The sequence below is a fragment of the Schistocerca cancellata genome, chromosome 1 (assembly GCF_023864275.1).
Source record: "Schistocerca cancellata isolate TAMUIC-IGC-003103 chromosome 1, iqSchCanc2.1, whole genome shotgun sequence".
Taxonomy (NCBI): Eukaryota; Metazoa; Arthropoda; class Insecta; order Orthoptera; family Acrididae; genus Schistocerca; species Schistocerca cancellata.
The window spans coordinates 178,411,344-178,433,118 of record NC_064626.1 but is presented as its reverse complement, the minus strand read 5'-3'; the positions used below and the strand labels follow the sequence as shown (position 1 = coordinate 178,433,118).

At 37.0% G+C, this 21,775-nt stretch overlaps 1 protein-coding gene across 1 annotated transcript in view; it reads right to left on the bottom strand.

Moving 5' to 3' along the window:
• LOC126168267 (calcium-activated potassium channel slowpoke) overlaps positions 1 to 21,775 on the bottom strand; it is a 908,898-nt gene that overhangs the window by 549,465 nt on the left and 337,658 nt on the right. The window contains exon 9 of the mRNA XM_049920542.1: positions 17,385 to 17,537. Coding sequence (XP_049776499.1) covers positions 17,385 to 17,537 — 153 coding nt within the window. The remainder of the gene's footprint in view (positions 1 to 17,384; positions 17,538 to 21,775) is intronic.

The following is a 21,775-nucleotide window of genomic DNA, read 5'->3' as shown; positions in this document are numbered from 1 at the left end:
TGTGACTGTCCCTGCTATAGGACTTTCCCTATGCTATCCCTATGCTACCATCTCCTATACCAGCCCTGTAACTGGCAAAACACATATTATCAAAGGTAGAGCCACCTGTTAAATGACACACGTCCTTTATCAGCTGTTATGTGAAAGCTATTTGGCCTTTCATGTTGGTTTGACAACCACCAAGTTATCAGTAACAAATGGCCTAGACAAAGGGCGTATACTGGTGACAAACAATACCCAGCTGCACAGTATTCTCTGCAATGTGTCATTCGTGACCTCAGTGCCTTTTTCACCACACATGCCAACCAGATTCTTGCCCCAGACACCAGTTTCTCATAACTCTGCTCATGGGAACTGGTGATATAACACGTAATACGTTCTCACCAACCAGTTGCGTTTAATTTACCACCACCCACCTGCCTTTAATTTACATTTATTTCTTTGGCCTCAAGATTCCTTCTCAGTAACTTTTACTTTCCAGACTCCCTTTTAGTTTTCAATGTCTTTTATTTTCTAACCAATCTATTCCCCCTCCCTGCTGGCCCCACATCTACCATGTATAATGACTTACCTCATCTCCTCTTATTAACTCTTGCACAATGTTTTGTCAGTAATCTCTGTCTTGCTTTTTACCCTATCTTTCGCCTTCAATCTCTCAAGTTTTCAAAGTTCATCTGGTGCCTCTGTAACATCAGTATTTCCTTCCCATACCACCCAGGAAGTCTCCCCAGACCCATGATTCCGGGTGACTTTCTGAGCTCTACTCATTTCTTAAACCTTTATTAATCTTTTTCCTTCCCCTTCAACCTTTCTGTCATAAGAAGAACCCACTGGCTTCAAGAGCTTGAACATTTCCTTAATCTTGATGTACGTTTTCTCCAGCTAATGCCTGCTGAAAAGATTTTTTATCGATACAATTACATTATATGTTCAAAAACTAATTATTTTTGTTGGTGTATTAATTTACTTTGATTACATTCATTCATTAATGTTATAATGGATAATACTCTGGGGTAACTAATCTGGAATTACTGTATTGGTCCTATGATAAGCCACCACCGCATTTAAGCTGAACCTCTATATTTCGGAGAAGAAACAAATATTGATACAAACATAAGCTGCACAGTGACTGAGAGGAGAAAAATTACCAGAAATTAACTTGTTCTCACATGTAAGACATACAACAGTGTAGATGTGTACTGCATATATTTGTTCTAAAAAATGATACAACACAATGGCAGCTGACAAGTGGGTACCATATTTTGACTTGTTCACTCTCATCACTGTCAGTATAGGTATTTGCTTCAGCTCTCCCACTCTAAAGAGTTTCTCGATTCTCTTCCCACAGTATCACCTTCACTGCCATCCAGTGTATTCAGAGCTTATGGGCACTCAACACCAAGGTTATCAGCAGCCAATGTATTCAATATGCTACATTTCTTGAACACTCAATGACCATGATGATATGGAGGATCATGAAGAAAGAATCTACTTGCACAGAAGGGTGACTAACAGCTTCTTAATCTCACTAGACATTGTAAGGGCTTGGTCTTCTTCCAGGAGCCAATTTCTTTGTGCATGGTTTTTCTTTTCAGAATGACATACGGGGCTAACTTGCCCCATTGGCTGTAATAGCTAACATCACAGTTGTCCTATTTTTTTCATTCAAAATTCCTCTTAATGGGACACTTTTTGCCCCGTTTATGTCTACTGTCATATTGTTTAACATGTCAAAAATTCTGGCATCTGTTAGTATTGCCAGTCTTATGAAAAGGGCAAAAGTGGTACTTTTGCAACTTGATGACATACTGCTGGAACTCAACCAGTTTCGCCTCAACATCTGCTGGTATTCTCTGTGCTAGTGTAGTACTTCATCAGAGAGCAAGGCCATTTCTCTGAACAATTCACTCACCAACCAATATTCACATATAATTTTCCTTGTGGCTGTTTAAGACTGATGCGATTGCCAAGGCTTTCAGTTGGATTATATCTCATGGGATAAGCATTCCATATTTCATCTTATCTTGCACATAGAAAAGAATTTTATTTTCAAGTTCCATATATTTGTCACATTTCAATCTCCTCAGTGATTTTCTTGTTGAATCTGCCTTCATCCATTTTTCTTCTTAAGCAACTCAAGGTTACACATTAGATTTATCCAATTCATACTTTTTCTGGGCTTTTTGTTGGTTATGGTTTTGGCATATAACAGAACTGCGAATAAGAAGTTCGTGTTGTAACTTCTATAGTTTCTTGGCTTGATTAAGTTGATTGCTGTAAATAGACATTCATGGTAAACGTTTGCACAGTTGTGTAATAAAATGCCTTGCTGCCAGTTTTAGTTACAGACAACAGTGGTATTGCTGCAAATGAGCACAGTCTTTCAAACATCAAGTGTATATAAAAAGACAATAAGCTACACCCTAAGAACAAAATTTGGATAAAAAGTGTGGCTTATTTTCAAGCCAACACACTACATCACAAACAATCTGTTTAGACAAGTGGTAATATTAGTCGCAATCTCACAGTTCATTTAATTCTACTTCTTCTTCTTGGCTTTTAAGGAACTTTAAGTTTCTGTGCTGAGCTTACATGTTGCTTCCACATGCTTCTATCTTGTACTACTTTCTGCCAATTACTTATTATGTGCATTCTGTTGCATTCCCCCCCCCCCCCCTCCCCCCATGTACTACTGGGTCTCACCCTTGATCTCTTATAAAATGACTTCTCCAGGACTATTCCTGAAACCACTTGACCCTCTCACATTCTCATACCCACCCATTGAACTCTTCTGGGGTTTACTATGCTCATTATTAGGGCTAAGATTTTTACAAACTAAAGTCGGCACAATATATAAAAAATACAAAAACCCCATTACCATGATCAAAAAATTAAAAAACATAAAAATTTGTGCCAATACTACAAAGGTGAAATAAAATTTCTGTTGTAAAATAAATTAGTAAGTCAGTTTATGATAATGAAACATTTATTCAAGAATAAAATGTGCACAAGAAGCAAGATAAAAGTATGGGATTTGATGCTGTAGTATGCTTTTTATTAATGTTACCAGCACATAATTAACCTGTTATGAGTTAACATCCTCATTTTCACTCCAATTTATGAGCTCTGCTTTGCACCATACAATGAATACCTTCCAAAAATTTTCAAACAGAAAGATTTCCCATTGTCAAATAACAAATTCTTGTACTTAAAAAACAGGTTTCTAGTAGCTGAGGATCACATTTAAAATTATCAATATAAGGTGAATCTAAATGACTAAGAGAGAACTTTTCAGCCAACAAAATCATTGAACTGGAACATTTTTTCCCTAACATGTTTCCCATTTTCTTTGACATTTCCCACTTTAACAACATTTTCTAATTTATTCACAATTTTTTTCACTTGTCATATCTGCTTCACTAGTGGCACTTCCGATTGCTCCACAGTAGTTATGGCAGCAGGAACAGATCCACAACTTGATTTGTTTGAAAGTTTGCATGAAATTTCACCATTAGAAATGAGTTCTTGGGCTAATCCAACTGAAGAGGCTTCATGGATCAATGATGCTTTTCACTACATTGAAACTCTGGCACTGATATGCATGCATCAATCCAGGACTCCCATCTTATAAAAATGGGAAAATGGTGGTAAGGAAAAGTCTGGAACTAACAACTTAAATGCTGCAGTGGGCAAAGGGGCTTTCAAAATTATATATTTGATACACCCAATAAATTTATTCACATTATGGAATTTACTACAAATATCTTCTGAAAATATGTGTAAGGTGTGACCTTAACAAGTCACATGCACAATTTTACTGTATAATGCTTTTAGTGAATCAGCAGCTTTTGCCATGCAAGGTGACCATCCATTATGAAGACTATTACATTGTCATGCATAACACTTTTGGGCCATACAGCACCCACAGATCTGTCGAACAATTTACTAATGGTGGAAAAATTTACTTTTTCTAAATGTTCATAGTTTGTTACAAACTTTTTGCCTGAATTAATTTCTTCTAAAGTTTCAACAATGACATTTGTAATACTACTGTGCACAGATTACAGTTTTATCAATTGATACCCATATTTTTTCTTTGCAAACTGTTGTCTGACTTGGTGCATCTCTGCCCATCTACCCCCATAACTTTGGCTGATGGGTTTTTTCTTAATATGGAAGAACCATGAAGAGATTTGACTGGTATTTTTCTAAGAATTCTCAGAATTTAGGATGCATCAATTTACTTAAGGGAATGTCAGCACAAAGGGAAGCTGTATGAATGTCTTCACAGAATGGGGAATAAGATTGGCTGGATTCCCATAGGAGCATTTTTTGTAATGGTTTTCCATTTTCAGTCCACTGGAAGCCATGATTATCTTTTTCTGTTGCCACATGATACTATATGTTAAATGACTTCTACACAGTTAGTCGTACATTACACAGATTACACTACAGTTTTTTACCATCAGTCGTAAATACTTTCTCACTGCACTAAGACATAAGCCATTGTAATTTTACTTGAATCATTTGCTTCACTTAAAGCATTTTTGTTTTCTGAACTATACTGCACCCAAAATGAGACACTTGTCTGCAGTGCAGGGTCCAGAATGCCTTAAGTAACTACCAGCTCATAAGAATGACAATAGGCTACACAGACTCGTTGTTGTGTACAAGTGAATTCTACACCGTTTAATTCAAACGAAATAGGGGAGAAAGGTAGATATTTTGCATTTTCTAGGAAACAAAATCAGATATGTAGTTCTGCGAAATTTGACACAAAAGATGCATGAGTAAAGTTCTTTACTTTCTGAAAGAGTGAAAAACATACTGAATTTGATCACTTACTTACTAAATATGCTCTACCAGAGAGAAATGGCTACATATGTGTAAATATGACTTAAAAATTACAGTAATTTATTTAGTTTTTTCATAATAAACACTTACATGTATTTAAGGAAAATATCAGTCTTACCAAAACATATATCCCTATCATAAATATCCCAGCCCTACTCATTGTTGTTGCTTGTTGTGACAGTATGTGGATTTCTGTGCTGTGTCTTCTCTTCCAGTTTTGCTATTAATTATCATGGTATGGACCAAGGATTGACTATGAACTTTGTACTCAAATACTTGTATCTGGTGTTTCTGACTTCAGCTAATCTCCATGTTTTTGCTGCATAGGTTAGGACTAGTCTGACTGTGTTACAAGCTCCATTTTAGTTTTGTTTGTCAGCTGTCAAACTCTATAAGTTTTTGTATGGAGTAGTAAGTTATGTTATCATTTTTCTGTCTCAATTTTAATTTCTGCTTGCCTCTGATGTTGTACATCTTTCACTGCACCCTTGAATTTGAACTGTACAGCATGTTCGAATTTATGTTTTGTGATTATTAACTGCAATTGGTTGTCTTTTTAATATATGTATCTTTGAAATATCATGTATTTTGCTCTCTGATCACTAGCTTTTAGTTAAGTCTGGAAGCTTCTTCTATGAGTTCCAAAAATAACTGTCTAGCCACTATTCCACTTCTTCAAATGAGCACTATATTATCTGGGTATGCTAAAACATTAGCTTTGTTTCTTTGGAGAATCCCAGCAGGCAGTAGTTTCAGTTTCCTCAAAACTCTCTACAATGATACATTAAAGTGAAGAGGGGACAGAGCATCTCCTTGTCGTAGCCTGACATTATATTTGAAATGGTCAGACTGTTTTTCAATGTGATGTTTGCGGAGTGGGGGAGTGACCATGTAAGTAAAAAATAGAATTTGATTTGAGTCTGCAGATGTATCATGGCATTGCACTGAACAGGTATTTGAATTTTGTGTGGGGGTAGTTGTAGCTAGTGAAACTAAGCTTCTAATTGTTGTTGCTTATAGGTCCCTTAACTCTGGCCTCAGAGCATTTCTGCACCAGCTAGGAGGGTTCTTGGTTCACTCTATAGGAAGTACCAAAACTGAGTTATATGTGGTGACTTCAAAATTAATTTTGTATGTGGTTGTGCAAGAAAAAGGATGCTGGAAGATCTCCTAAATTCATATGATCTGATGTGCAGACTTCCCCCCCCCCCCCCCCCCCCCCCAAACACTGTAGTGGAACACTAGCACAGCCATAGACAATATATGACAATATATTTATTCATTCTTCACAACTAGATGGGCGTTCTGTTAATGAAAGGGTGAACAGCCTTTCAGACCATGATGCACAAATTTCAACACTAAAATGTTTTTGTACTAAAACAAATGTTATATATAATTGTACACTATGTTGAAAAGCTAATCCAATGGCAATAGAGAGTTCTTCAAACCTTGTTAAAGAACAAGAGTGGCAGGATGTTTATACTGCTGACAACATAGATGACAAACATAATGCTTTCCTTAGTACATTCCTCATGCTCTTTCAAAGTTGCTTTCCATTAGAACATTCTAAACAGAGCACTAGCACTAAAAGGAAGATTGGGTGGCTGACAAGTGAGATAAGGATATCATGAGAACAAAGTGGGAATTATACCAAAATGTTAGAGGTACTCACAATCAAGTTACTGTAGTCCATTACAAATAGTATTATAAAATGCTTAAAAATGATATTAGGAAGGCAAAGAGTATGTGATTTGCAAGTAGAATAGCTAGTTCACATGACAAAATTAAAACCATGTGGTCAGTCATGAAGGAAGTGCCTGGTCAGCAGCATCGGGTCGATGATACAAAGTCAGTTCATACTAAAAATATTTCTGTTACTGAACTCTTTGCCTTTACAAATGTCTGCTTGTGTCTGTGTATGTGTGGATGGATATGTGTGTGTGTGTGCAAGTGTATACCTGTCCTTTTTTCCCCCTAAGGTAAGTCTTTCCGCTCCCGGGATTGGAATGACTCCTTACCCTCTCCCTTAAAACCCATATCCTTTTGTCTTTCCTTCTCCTTCCCTCTTTCCTGACGAGGCAACCGTTGGTTGCGAAAGCTAGAATTTTGTGTGTATGTTTGTGTTTGTTTGTGTGTCTATCGACCTGCCAGCGCTTTTGTTTGGTAAGTCTCATCATCTTTCTTTTTAAATATATTCTGTTACTGATAGGTTAGATATATGTACAGAATTTAGCAATCAATTTTTGAGCTTTGCTGGTGAATTAAGTAAAAACTTAGTTTCTACAGGCCACCATATAACTTGGACAATATCTTTCCAAGATTGATGTCTGAAATACTCCTCTGTGATACTGACAAGGGAGAGACTGAGTCAGTAATAAAATCACTGAAGACTAATTACTCTCATGGATACGATGGAGTTCCTAACAGAATATTAAAGTATTGTGCTGCACTTTTTAGCCCTGTACTTAGCCATATTTGTAATTTTTACTTTAAGACTGATCAGTTTCTTGAACAATTAAATTACTCATTAATAAAGCCTCTTTTTAAAAATGGGGAAAGGGATAATGAGGCAATTTCAGACCTTTTTCTATGCCATCAGTGTTTGCTAAAGTTACTGAAAAGGCTGTGTAAGTGAGGATAACTGATAATTTTATTTCACATAATTTGCTTTCAAATGTACAGTTTGGTTTAGAAGTGGTTTAACAACTGAAAATGCTATATTCTATTTTCTCTGTGAGATACTGGATGGATTAAACAAAAGGTTTTCAAACACTAGGCATCTTTTAGCAATTCACTAAGATGTTTGACTGTACTGATCAAAATTATTGGTCCAGAAGTTGGACCATTATGGAATAGGGGAAGTATCTCTCAGTTGGTTCACCTCTTACTTTAAAAACACACAGCAAAAGGTCATTATCCACAGAGTTGAGTACGGTTATGATGTGGGGCCTGAGGGGGCATGGCGAAATGGGGGGGGGTCCCAGGGATCAATGCTAGACCCACTCTTGTTCCTTATTTATATAAATGGTGTGGCCTCTAGTATCACAGGCAATTCTAAAATATTTCTGTTTGCTGATGACATTAGCTTGGCAGTAAAAGGTGTTGTGTGCAACATTGCCACTGTTTCAAATAGCACATTTCATGACATTAGTTCATGGCTTGCAGAAAATAAAGTAACACCAAATCATAGTAAGACACAGTTTTTACAGTTTCTGCCACATAATTCAACAAAACCTGATGTTTTAATTTCATGGAATGGGCATATGATTAGTGAAACAGAACAGTCAAAATTTCTAGGTGTTCAGAAAGATAGTAAACTGACGTGGAAAGCCCACATTCAGTATCTTGCTCAAAGACTTCATGCTGCCATTTTTACTACTCGAATGGCATCTGAAGTAAGTGATAGTTCATCATGAAAAGTAGTCTACTTTACTTGTTTTCTTTCACTTGTTGTTGTTGTTGTGGTCTTCAGTCCTGAGACTGATTTGATGCAGCTCTCCATGCTACTCTATCCTGTGCAAGCTTCTTCATCTCCCAGTACCTACTGCAACCTACATCCTTCTGAATCTGCTTAGTGTATTCATCTCTTGGTCTCCCCCTATGATTTTTACCCTCCACGCTGCCCTCCAATACTAAATTGGTGATCCCTTGATGCCTCAGAACATGTCCTACCAACCGATCCCTTCTTCTGGTCAAGTTGTGCCACAAACTTCTCCTCTCCCCAATCCTATTCAATACTTCCTCATTAGTTATGTGATCTACCCATCTAATCTTCAGCATTCTTCTGTAGCACCACATTTCAAAAGCTTCTATTCTCTTCTTGTCCAAACTATTTACCGTCCATGTTTCACTTCCATACATGGCTACACTCCATACAAATACTTTCAGAAATGACTTCCTGACACTTAAATCTATACTCGATGTTAACAAATTTCTCTTCTTAAGAAACGCGTTCCTTGCCATTGCCAGTCTACATTTTATATCCTCTCTACTTCGACCATCATCAGTTATTTTGCTCCCCAAATAGCAAAACTCCTTTACTACTTTAAGTGTCTCATTTCCTAATCTAATTCCCTCAGCATCACCCGACTTAATTCGACTACATTCCATTATCCTCGTTTTGCTTTTGTTGATGTTCATCTTATATCCTCCCTTCAAGACACCATCCATTCCGTTCAACTGCTCTTCCAAGTCCTTTGCTGTCTCTGTCAGAATTACAATGTCATCGGCGAACCTCAAAGTTATTATTTCTTCTCCACGGATTTTAATACCTACTCCAAATTTTTCTTTTGTTTCCTTTACTGCTTGCTCAATATACAGATTGAATAACATTGGGGAGAGGCTACAACCCTGTCTCACTCCCTTCCCAACCGCTGCTTCCCTCTCATGCCCCTCGACTCTTATAACTGCCATCTGGTTTCTGTATTTTACCCCTGCCACCTTTAGAATTTGAAAGAGAGTATTCCAGTCAACATTGTCAAAAGCTTTCTCTAAGTCTACAAATGCTAGAAACGTAGGTTTGCCTTTCCTTAATCTTTCTTCTACGATAAGTCGTAAGGTCAGTATTGCCTCACGTATTCCAGTATTTCTACGGAATCCAAACTGATCTTCCCCGAGGTCGGCTTCTACTAGTTTTTCAATTCGTCTGTAAAGAATTTGTGTTAGTACTTTGCAGCTGTGGCTTATTAAACTGATTGTTCGGTAATTTTCACATCTGTCAACACCTGCTTTCTTTGGGATTGGAATTATTATATTCTTCTTGAAGTCTGAGGGTATTTCGCCTGTTTCATACATCTTGCTCACCAGCTGGTAGAGTTTTGTCAGGACTGGCTCTCCCAAGGCCGTCAGTAGTTCCAATGGAATGTTGTCTACTCCGAGGGCCTTGTTTCGACTCAGGTCTTTCAGTGCTCTGTCAAACTCTTCACGCAGTATCGTATCTCCCATTTCATCTTCATCTACACCCTCTTCCATTTCCATAATATTGTCCTCAAGTGCATCACTCTTGTATAGACCCTCTATATACTCCTTCCACCTTTCTGCTTTCCCTTCTTTGCTTTCTTTCACTTATAATGCATGATATTAGGTTTTTGGGTAACTCTTCCATTTCTCAAAGGATATATTTGGCTCAGAAATGGGCAGTTCAGGCAATAAGTGCTGTATGTTCACAAACCTATCTGTTCATTAATCTGTGTATTCTGACATCAGCCTCTCAATATATATATTCTTTACTGTCATTTCTTGTTAACAGTATCAGCTTATTCCCAAGAATTAGCAGCTCTCACTCAGTTAATAATAGGCAGAAATCCAGTCTGCAATCGGATCACACATCCTTAACTCTTGTGCAGAAAGGTGTGCAGTATACTGCTGCATCCATTTTCAATAAGCTACCACAATAATTCAAAGATCTTAGCAGCAATCCACAAGCTTTCAAATCGAAACTGAAGAGTTTCCTCATGAGTAACTCCTTCTATTCTGCCAAGGAGTTCCTTGGAAAATTAAGCTGAGTCCTGTGTTGTATTGTTGACTGCACTTACATAAGCTCATGGCTTGTCTTTTTTTGGGTCCATAAAAATTTTATTTTATCGGTTATTACTTTTGTTTTCTAATTTCATGTACTCACATATTCCACGATCTTGGAGATTTGCTCCTCTATTTGGTCTTATGGAACTAGATGTGTAGAAAAAAAATTGTGTTTCATTTAACAAAACCCTGCTTATATTATCATCTGTGCACCTTTGTACAACCACTAAAACAGGGAACTACAAAAAATGGGTCGTTTTACTTGGTGACAGTCATGCCAAGAGAATTGCTGAAAAAATTAATGAAAACAGTTCACATTTACAGCCACAAGAATAACCAAGCTGAGCGTGTCTTTGACCGAGATAATGAAAAACAGTAACTTACTAAATAAGTTATCTAAGAATGACATGGTCATAATCATGGGTGGAAGCAATGATGTATACCAAAATGAGGATAAATTTGGCACATAGTGTCTAAAAACAACACTACTGAACCTCGAAGTACCGAATATTGTAGTGACAAGCATGCCTCACAGACACGATCTGCAGGACAACTCAATCAGAAATTTGTAGCTTACAAAAATAAACAGACAATTTCATAAAATATGCCAAGTATTACCAAAATGTAACATTCTTTGAGCTTCCCAACTCAAGAGACCTGTTCATAAAACATGCTCAACCATATAACAGCACTGGGAAGTCATGCAGCGGCAAAATTCTGACAAAACTAATACAGAAAGACGACCATGTTGCAAGAAATACAATTGCTATACAGCCAGCTTCAATCAAGGAAATATGAAAACACTATAACTGCTCCACATCAAGAAAGTCAGTCGCAGCCACACCATCAGCACAGCCACGATCATCACTTGAACAAGAAGAGGCAGCGCCAGAATCATCTACATCAAAAACAGCAAGAAAATGTGAGGATCCAACAGAAGAAACAGTGGCTATTGTACCAATCAGTGGAATAACTGTAACACCTCATCACTAAAAGGATGTTTTAGACCAAAGCAAGAGAAATGTAAAGTCTATAAGGTAAGCAGTGCTCAGTATTTCTCTGTCTTCCACCAAAATATGCAATGTATAAAATACAAAGTGGAACAATTAGAAGTGGAACTGCAGTCTATTGACAGCTCACTTGTTATAATAACAGAACATTGGTGTAACAGTTCAGAATTAACAAATTTAGCACTAAATTCATACAGTCTAGCCTGTCATTACAGTATTAACACTATGAAATGTGGTGGATCTGGCATATAAGTGAAGGAGGGGATTATGTATAAAATTAGATATGACATTATGGCATTAAGTGAGGATAAACACATTCCAAAGACTAACTGTACTATGTATTAATCGTGCTTCTAGTGGTGACATGGATGCATTCACTACAAAGTTTTATTTATTTTTTATTTATTGTTCCGTGGGACCAAATTAAGGAGAAGTCTCCATGGTCATGGAACGAGTCAATACATAAAATTATAACACGATATTAGAAACAGATAAAATGAAATATAAAAAAAAACATATTCAGGTGACAAGTCGTAAATTTAAATAAAGAAAATCAACAATGTAACACCGGAATTTGCTTAATTTTTTAGCTCTTCCAGGAGCTCCTCGACAGAATAGGAGTGAGCAATGAGGAAGTTCTTCAGTTTAGACTTAAAAGTGTTTGGGGTACTGCTAAGATTTTTGAGTTCTTGTGGTAGCTTATTGAAAATGGATGCAGCAGAATACTGCACTCCTTTCTGCACAAGAGTCAAGGAAGTGCATTCCACATGCAGATTGGATTCCTGCCTAGTATTAACTGAGTGAAAGCTGCTAACTCTTGGGAATAAGCTAATATTGCTAACAACAAACGACATTAAAGAAAATATATACTGTGAGGGCAATGTCAGAATTCCCAGACTATTGAATAGGGGTCGACAAGAGGTTCTCGAACTTACACCACATATAGCTCGAACAGCCCGTTTTTGAGCCAAAAATACCCTTTTTGAAATAGAAGAATTAGCCCAAAAAATAATACCATACAACATAAGCGTATGGAAATATGCGAAGTAGACTACTTTTTGTGTTGAAGTGTCACTTATTTCAGATACTGTTCTAATGGTAAATAAAGCAGCATTTAGTTTCTGAACAAGATCCTGAACATGGGATTTCCACAACAGCTTACTATCTATCCGAACTCCTAGGAACTTGAACTGTTCCGTCTCGCTTATAATATGCCCATTCTGTCTGATCAAAATATCGGTTCTTGTTGAATTGTGTGTTAGAAACTGTAAAAACTGAGTCTTACTGTGATTTAACTAACTGTTAACCCAATCACCCAATCATTAGAAATGGTTTCCAGCCCCAAAGCCAAACCATCATTTGTGGAGATCTAAACATTAACATGATGATCCCAGGTATGTCATGCAACAGTTTTCTGAATATTATGTATGCCTATGGTATATCACCATTAATTAAAACTGCCACTAGGATAACCAGACATTCAGCATCAAGTATTGGCCATATGCTAATGGACATAGAGAAAGATAGGTGTGACATTGTCATAGATGACCTTGGCATTTCAGACCATTCCAGTCAGTTATTAAAATTAGGCATAGAATTAGATAATAACACTAAAATACACAAGTACAATAGGATTTTATCCAAAAGAGCTCTTTTTGCCTCACTAATTAACAGTGAAACGTGGGAGGAAGTGCACAGAGAAACTACTATAAATGGGGAGTTTTCAAAGTTTATGTCAATATTTAAATTCAGAATTGAAGAAGTGTTTCCTAAAATTCTAAGAATCACTAAATCATGCAACAATAGCACCTGGGTAACCAATGGGATAAGGAAATTCTCTGAAACTGTCAAGCACCCTAGCTCAATGAAAAACTACCGTAATGTTTCGGCATTTCATAACTATTATCATACATACAGAAAGATGTTCTATAGAAATGTATTGTAAGCAACTGAAAGGTACCAACATGAGTTACAGAAAAAGCTAATAATAAATTCAAAGCAGCAAGGGAAATCACCTGTGTGCTTACTGAAGGACTGCATAGACAACATCAATGACCCTTTAGTGCACATCATCAATGAATCCTTCTCCACAGGTTGCTTCCCATATATACTAAAGCACGTTAAAATTCTACATATATATATAAGAAAGGTGACCCAGAAATCATAGAAAATTACAGACCAATCTCGTTCCTGTCTTCCATTTTGAAAGTCATAGAGACCACAATGGAAAACAGGCTCAGGGGGTACTTAACAAAGTTCAATCTTGTGAGTAAAGAGAAATTTGGTTTCCAGGCTGGCAAAAGCACAAATTCAGCTCATTTCTCAAATGTTATCCTTGGAGACCACATAACAGGGATCTTCTATTACTTGACCAAAGCGTTTGACACAGTAGACCACACAATTCTGCTAAACAAACTAAATGTACTAGGAGTAAGAGGAGTAACAAACATGTGGTTTCACTCATACCTACAAAATAGGGTCCAACAGGTGGAGATCACTCAAACTAACTCCAATCACAACTTGTCATACATTTCAAACCCAGAACACATCAATATAGGAGTCCCCCAAGGAAATGTGCTGGGCCCAATCCTCTTTTTAATATACATCAACGATTTTCCAGAAAGTGTCAAACATGGTGAATCAGTACTGTTTGCTGATGACAGTCACATCTTAATCAAAGCTGAGTCGCCAAGTGCACTCAATGGAAATGCTGAGGAAACACTTAAGCATGTATGCCACTGGATAGAGGCTAATAAATTAACCCTAAATGTAAAATCAACAGTATTAACTTTCGCTTAAACAGAAAACCGAACAGTACCAAGCTAAAAGTTAATGATGAGCACACAGAATGTGTACCATCAACAAAATTTTTAGGCATGCATGTTTATTCTCAACTAAACTGGAATGAGCACACTGCGGTACTTGGAAAGCAAATAGCTTCAGCATGCTATGCACTTAGGATAATAAATTCAATGTTCAGTAGCTCATGTACCAGAACTGCATATTTTGTGTATGTCCACTCTACAATTAGTTATGGCAATCCTTCTTGGGATCAACAGAGCAGAACAGACAAACAATATTTACGTTGCAAAAAAGGGCCATACGAATCATAACGAAAAGTAGCAAGAGATCCCATTGCACGGAGTTATTTAAATCTTCGGGTATATTGACAGTTCCGTGTGAATACATTATGCAGACAGTAATATGCATAAAAAACACACATTGACCAGTTCCCAATAAACAGTTCCATACATGCACATGAAACCAGACACAGACATCACTTACACCTCTATAGGAAAGACTAATCAAAACCTCAAAATAGCATGTTATATAATGGAGTTAAATTGTACAAAAGTTTTCCACAAGCGATCAAAGCCATAAGTAAAATAGATAACTTCAGGAAATTGCTAAAAAAATATCTCTTGGAAAAGTGTTTTTATACTGTCAAGGATTGCTTGTAATGATGTAAATATATAGTTATATGTAAAAATTATCAAAATTATTAAGTGGTTTAACAATGTTTCTTTATGTTACAATAGTCATGAATTCCAGTTATGATAATTATAAATATGTGTACCTATTGTATATACTTATGTTGACAACATCCATACAATCCTGATTGACTACAGATGGACAAATAAATAAAATACTAAGGTTTTCAGTTAAGTTGGAAATCCCAAGTCCATCATTACTTTCAACAGGATTTGCCTATGAAGGGAATCATAAGCTTTCATAAAATTGATGAACAAGTAATTTTTTTTTTCATTCCCATATATTTTCACTTACTGTTCTGATTACAAATACATTTATCAGTAATGCATCTATGTCTTCAAAAGTCATTTTGATAATCCCCAACTTTATTTTCTGTATTATTTCAAACAATTCAGCAAAAAACAAGATAAAATCTTATACGCTGTGTGATATTCCCTGGTAGTTCTGGAAGTATTCCCTGCCTCTTTTTTATGTATTGGGGCTATTAATGATTCTTTTTATTCTATTGCCATGGTATCAGTTTTCCAGACCAGGTGAAACAAACATCTATGCAGCGCTTCTCCTCCATATTTTAGTATCTCAGCTGGAATTCTGTAACTCCCAGTTGTCTTCTCATTAGTTAGGTCTTTGATATTCCACAGCACCTCTTTGTATGGCAGTTCTGGAATCTGGTCAGTTTTGGGACTGCTGCTGGACTCTTTAATTGGTCGTTCTGGATCACAGCAGTTTGGTAGATTGACAAAATATTTGTTGCTTGTTGATAAAATCTTGCATGGTTCATATCGCCATCCTTATTCTTCATCATGCAATTCCTGAACATTTTAATTTGGTAAAAACCATGAATTGCGTCAATCTGTTGGTTTAGGTATCATTTCTGTTTCTTATGATTTACTTTATTAGCCTGCTTTTGTGCCTGCCAAGAAGTAAGTTCTATTTTAGGATTCTTATTTGCCTGTAGCCATTCCTTGCATAATTTCATAATCTTGTCTTTAGCCCCCCTTCCATTCTTCGTCAAACCACTTCTTCCTGCCTTTCTTTAGTTTCTGTAGATTATTACTTACAGCTGTGAGGACAACTTCTTTTATTCTTTTTCAGTACTCATCACCAGCCATTTCTTGATTTTCTCCCATGCTACTTGAAACCTCAACTTGATGATGGTAACAGAGCTTTACCAAAACCAGTCATCCACAATACAGTATTTATTGCGATCTTGGCTAAGAACTTTTTCTTCTCCAAGAAAGTAAATACAGGTTGCTCCTTCATACTAAGTATGAGTAACCCAACCTCAAATCAGTTTGAAACTTGAACTTTATATTTCAGTATTTCTTCTGTCCCTATTACATTTTCCACATCTAATTTGGGCTCTTTTTAATTACTGATAATTTTTTTTGTCAACAATCTGATAAAATTTGGGAGTTACATACATTCACAGACACACTACAAGAAAGAAAAATGATCTGCACTTGTATCTAATGAATCTACATTTGGCACAGAAAGCACTGAAATGCACAGCTGTAAAACTCTTTCAAAAACTGTCCATGGAAATAAAATATCTAACAAACATCAGATGTGCTTTTCAATGTAGATTAAAATGATTTCTCTTTTCGAACTCCTTCTACACAACAAAGTAATTCTTGAACAATAGTAAGTTTTCACTTACAGTTCTGTAAATGTGCTGTATGTAACCAAATTGTCCAGTACGCACATTCCGTATCACAATGTTAATCATGAGTATGAGGCACGTAAAATGGAACTAAAAAGCAAATAGTAGAGTAAAAAAGGATTCAGTTTCCCCTCTTAATCCAACACTAAGCTAACAGATAAAGATACATATCTCTTATCTATCTTCTGCAAGAGGCTAAAAATTCTTCTTTGACAATGCAACAAAGCAAGTTAGTGCACAGAACTTGTTAAGCTGTCAGTAAAAAGAATTAGTAGTTTTGAACACTAGGGACTTTAAATCTACAGAAAAATTCACTTGTAAAAAAACTGAAAAGAGACAGAATGGCTGCCATTTATTTTCCTTTGCCCTCACAATAAGTGGATCTCTCTCTCATTCCGGAGTCTGAGTGATGTGTTGCTACTTTGTAACCTTACCCAACTTACCCCCCCCCCACCCCCCCTGTCTTCTTTGAGGAAGGAACTAATAATTCTGAAAGCTAGGATTAGCGTTTTCTCTTTTAAATGTGACTCCAGCAGTGCTGCACTTTAAACCCTGCAGTCACTGAACTTTCAGCAGAGGCAGGGGGTGGGGGGATAAGACAAGACAAGACAGAAAAGAAAAGAATTTGTGTTATATTAATGTTACCAATATCAAACATCATGTTACTAGTCTCCTTTCAGTGAATTATTTTCTACAGTTATCTTCATGCAGCATACAAGAAAGTCCACTTTTTATAATTCTTTGTGGGAAAAGTAATAAAACAATCAACACATAAGTATATTTTGAGCATAAAATGAGTTTTAATTATGAAAAATTGTACCTTTGTGTACTACAATGATTCTGACCTTGTTGTGATACTGCATTAGCTGGATGATAACACGGATATCATCCGAGTAGTTCTTAATGGAGATAACTCGCATGATGTTAGCAGCATCCTCGGCATCAGGATCCTGGCAGTATTTATTAGCTAGCACCAAGCACGCATCAGCTTCATGCACCTGTACATTGTAATAAGTGTATAATAATTAAACACAATTAGTTTGATTCTGCATCAATAAATGATAAAAACTGTAATTAGTGCTGTATAGGTTATAAAATTACACGGTCCAGTCACGTTAATGTGATCACCTATATTCAATGTAAGCGTGCAATAACCACTAACAGGTGGCAGGTAGCAGCAATAGTGTTTAATGCTATGTATAGGGAAAGTACGGCCAACTTGTCAGTGGCTGTCATTTTGAGCCCACTGCCCCGCTGGTGATACATTGACTTCTGCATCACATTAAGCTCTGTATATTAAAGAAGTGCACTCAACCATCTAATGCATTGCTAAAACTGGTCAGTGGCTTCAAACAGAACAGGTCAGATATTTAGCAACAAAAAGTCTCAACAAATTTAAGCTAAATGAGTCAGAAAGCATTCATTGTGATGAGCATGAAATGCAGTTTTTCCCCATTATCCTTTATTAATAGTGAAAGCAGATTTTGCAGTTCTTTTTGTGGTATTGAGTTTCAACACCTGTTTTCGTAATTAGCATTAAATTGGTCCTATCCAATTGTTAGCAGGACAAAAGGAAACCAATATTAGTTCACAAGTGCAAGGAAAAATCCATTGCTAATTGAAACTCTATATTGACTTGCTTCCTGTTCCTGCAACTTGTTGCTACAAAAAATCGCACGATGTATCTTTTGTTATACCAAATAAAGGATTGGATTCAAATATATATATGCTGATAAACATGCCTATGTGATTACGCATGCTTTATATTTTTGTCAGATCTATCCCATTAAATTTTGTCTGTAGATTGTTCTAAGACACTAGGAGAATGATTACGAAAGTACAAGAGAATACAATATTTTTAAAATGTGTTTGAATGAAACTAGACCTATGATCAAAAGTAGGCTGTAGGAAACAGTAACAACCGTATTTGCATTAATACAGATTAGCAGCCAGGTAGCCACAGTAATCATGGTTACTGAATGGTGTAGGTTCGGCACTTGCATAGTGAATTTTTCTTTTTTCTTTTTTTACATTATATTGTGGGGAACAAAGTACAATTTATTATTGTGAGCATCACAGATGTAAGTTTAAACTATACTGTACAGTCAATCAGATCAAATTTTTTACCAGTCATGATAACTTTGTATGCTACCACTCACTATTTTTTGTTTTATGTGCTAACAGTGGCAGTTGTATCTCTAAGATTTCTATTTTGTAATTAAATTACCATTAGACCATCCTATTAGCTCTTCTGACCCCCCCCCCCCCCCCTCCCCCAGAAGGATTGGAACCTAAGTAACAGAAATGTAAAAAGGAGACAATACAAATGAGCAGAAAAGAATAAAATAAAATGAATGGTTAAGTTGAGCTCCTGGAACCTTTCCCATTGCAACCAGTATTTTCCTTCTTGTTGCATCTCTCCCTTTGGAAGGAATTCTGTGCAGTTTTCCTCCCTTTTTGCTTTAAAACTAACAGCCAAAAGCACAGAATTGAGAAATTACTCTACTTAAAACTTCCAAGATACACAAAATTTCCTATGCTTCACATGTAACGCTTGGGCCCACACTGGCTGCTAATGTCATGTGACATGAATTCGGCCAATCCTGAACTGCAGATGGTGGCAAACGCAGCGGAAAAGGTTGGCTATACATTCCTTTATACAGAGCTTCAATAGCAGTGGAGGGTATATAAAGCATGATTGGGGACATGATAAACATCTACATCTACATCTACATTTATACTCCGCAAGCCACCCAACGGTGTGTGGCGGAGGGCACTTTACGTGCCACTGTCATTACCTCCCTTTCCTGTTCCAGTCGCGTATGGTTAGCGGGAAGAACGACTGTCTGAAAGCCTCTGTGCGCGCTCTAATCTCTCTAATTTTACATTCAGTGCAGTCATTGTCATAATGTGGAAATGGAACAATTTATTTGATATCCAAAATGGCATGTTCATTGGCTTTTGGGTCATGGGTGGAAGCATTTACGAAACAGCTGTTCCTGTGTCATTGTGGTTCAGGTATACCAAGCATGACAAAATTGTGCTACTAGGCATAGATTACAGAAGTGAATAATAGCTGCAGAGTTGTGTACGGGTGGGTAAATGTGCAACTGTTGACTACTTGACCCCCCCCCCCCCCCCCCATGAACTATGGGGCTATCAATAGTGTCCCATTAAAGGTCATTCAGTGAATGATGTATGAGCCTCCACAGCAGGTGCCCGGCTCAATGCTCACTGCTGTTTATCAACAAAGAAGGCTGGAATTTGCATGCCAGTCCACAATTGGACAACCAGTGAGTGGTGACAGGTGGCCTTTTCAGATAAATAATGTTTTATGCTTCACTGAACAGATGGTCATTGGTGTGTATGGTGTGAAACTTTGAAAGCATACACTTTGCCAACACCTAGCCATGACATTGGAGGTGGCATGGCTCCACATCCCTCTTGGTCCTTTCAGAGAGTCATTGACTCTCTTCCTGCAACCTTTGCGCTGCAAAAGGTCATTATTCAGGCTCTTGACAGATGGCCACATTAAGTGACTAGACAGTATAATTTCTTAGATAAACACATTATGTTTCAGATACTAATGCATATTTAGCAATTGACTGATATAAGTTATTATAATTCTTTGGATCAGTGAGGCACATCAGGGGCAGACTTCACTAACGCATACCTAATATTTTCTGCACAGATTTTATGACAACCGAAATACCAGGATGGAAACAAACAAAATGAAGAAGGGCAACTACTAACCTGTAGTTGACTGGATGTGTAACACAAAGACACATGTTTAAGGCACAGAAAAGTTTACTAACTTTCTAGCAAAATATTGTCGTCCACACACACACACACACACACACACACACACACACACACACACACACACACACACACAGACTAACAAACAAAAATTAAAACAATTACTGTGAGCATCATCAGCACAATAGATTATCTAGAAACATGGTTTCAGCTCAGTGGATTAACCCTTGACCTCCCAGAAAGACATGTGATCCAGTCCAGAACAAAACAGTCAAAATAACAGTAAATTAAACTAAGTAAAAAAAATTGAGAAATATAGGAAATAGATTCTGTGAAATTTTTAGGGTTAAGCCCAGACAATAATCTGAATTGGAACATACATCCTGTTGGCTGTCTAGTACAGCGGTAGGCTAGTGTGCTATCACAGGCATGGGTGCCCATGACGGGCCTCACTGATTGTCCACTATCATGTTTTTTTTGTTACCAATGTGCACTCGGCTGGATGTGCCTCTTTACTCTGTGTTCTTATTGTTGTTGGTGTCATAGTCTCTTTGGCATTCACGATAAGACAAAATTAGTGAGCAGAAAATGGTTGAAGAGGAATTAAGATTTTCAAAACAAAAATAGGTCAAATCCTGCAGTGGGAAGAAGATTACTTTTTAGTGAAACACAAATTGGCTCACAGACCTTCCTTGTAATGCTATTTTATTTGCGTGGAATAAGTACCAACTGCAGCAACATTTTCAGTTCCTTCTTGAGAAATTCGTAATTACTTTAGATTTTGAGGGAAGTAAGGCCAAATATCTTGAGATAAAACAGGAAACAGAGACAGACGAATGTTTATATAGACATATTTCATTTCTAGAATACACTACTGTTATTTATAAAGTATTAAGTGCTTTTGCCCACTCTACTTTACCTCTCCTTTTTGACATATTTACAGAAGAGAACCATATCATCCACAATGAAGGGCCACTGAGAGTGAGGTATTACATATCTCTTGAGATAACCAAATCAGCACATCCCTTCAGAATGGAGAATTTGTTAAGAGTATTTTATTGCTGCTCCAACAATTTTGTGTCCAGTAACTTTTCCAGTTTTTGAAACAGCCGCCCTTTCATGGAGAAGAATTTGCAGGTGTACTGAAGAAATGGCAAACAAAGTGGAAATGCGACTGAAAGATAAGACTAAAGCTTTGGTATTTTTTCCCTCTGATTTTGGGTGACTGCATGGATGTAACAGATGTTCCCTGGCTTGTGATATTTGTGAGAGGTGTTGATGCTGGGTTCAACTTGATGGAGGAACTTCTTGATTTAGAGCCAATGAATGATACAGCTACAAATAATGACACATTTTCTTGTTTAGTTAGGGGACACTATTGGCAAACATGATCCCTGTTGGGAAAACTTTCATTCACTTGAAAAGTGGAGCTCCTGCAATGGTTAGTTAAAACTCAGGTGTAGTTGCTTTGATAGGA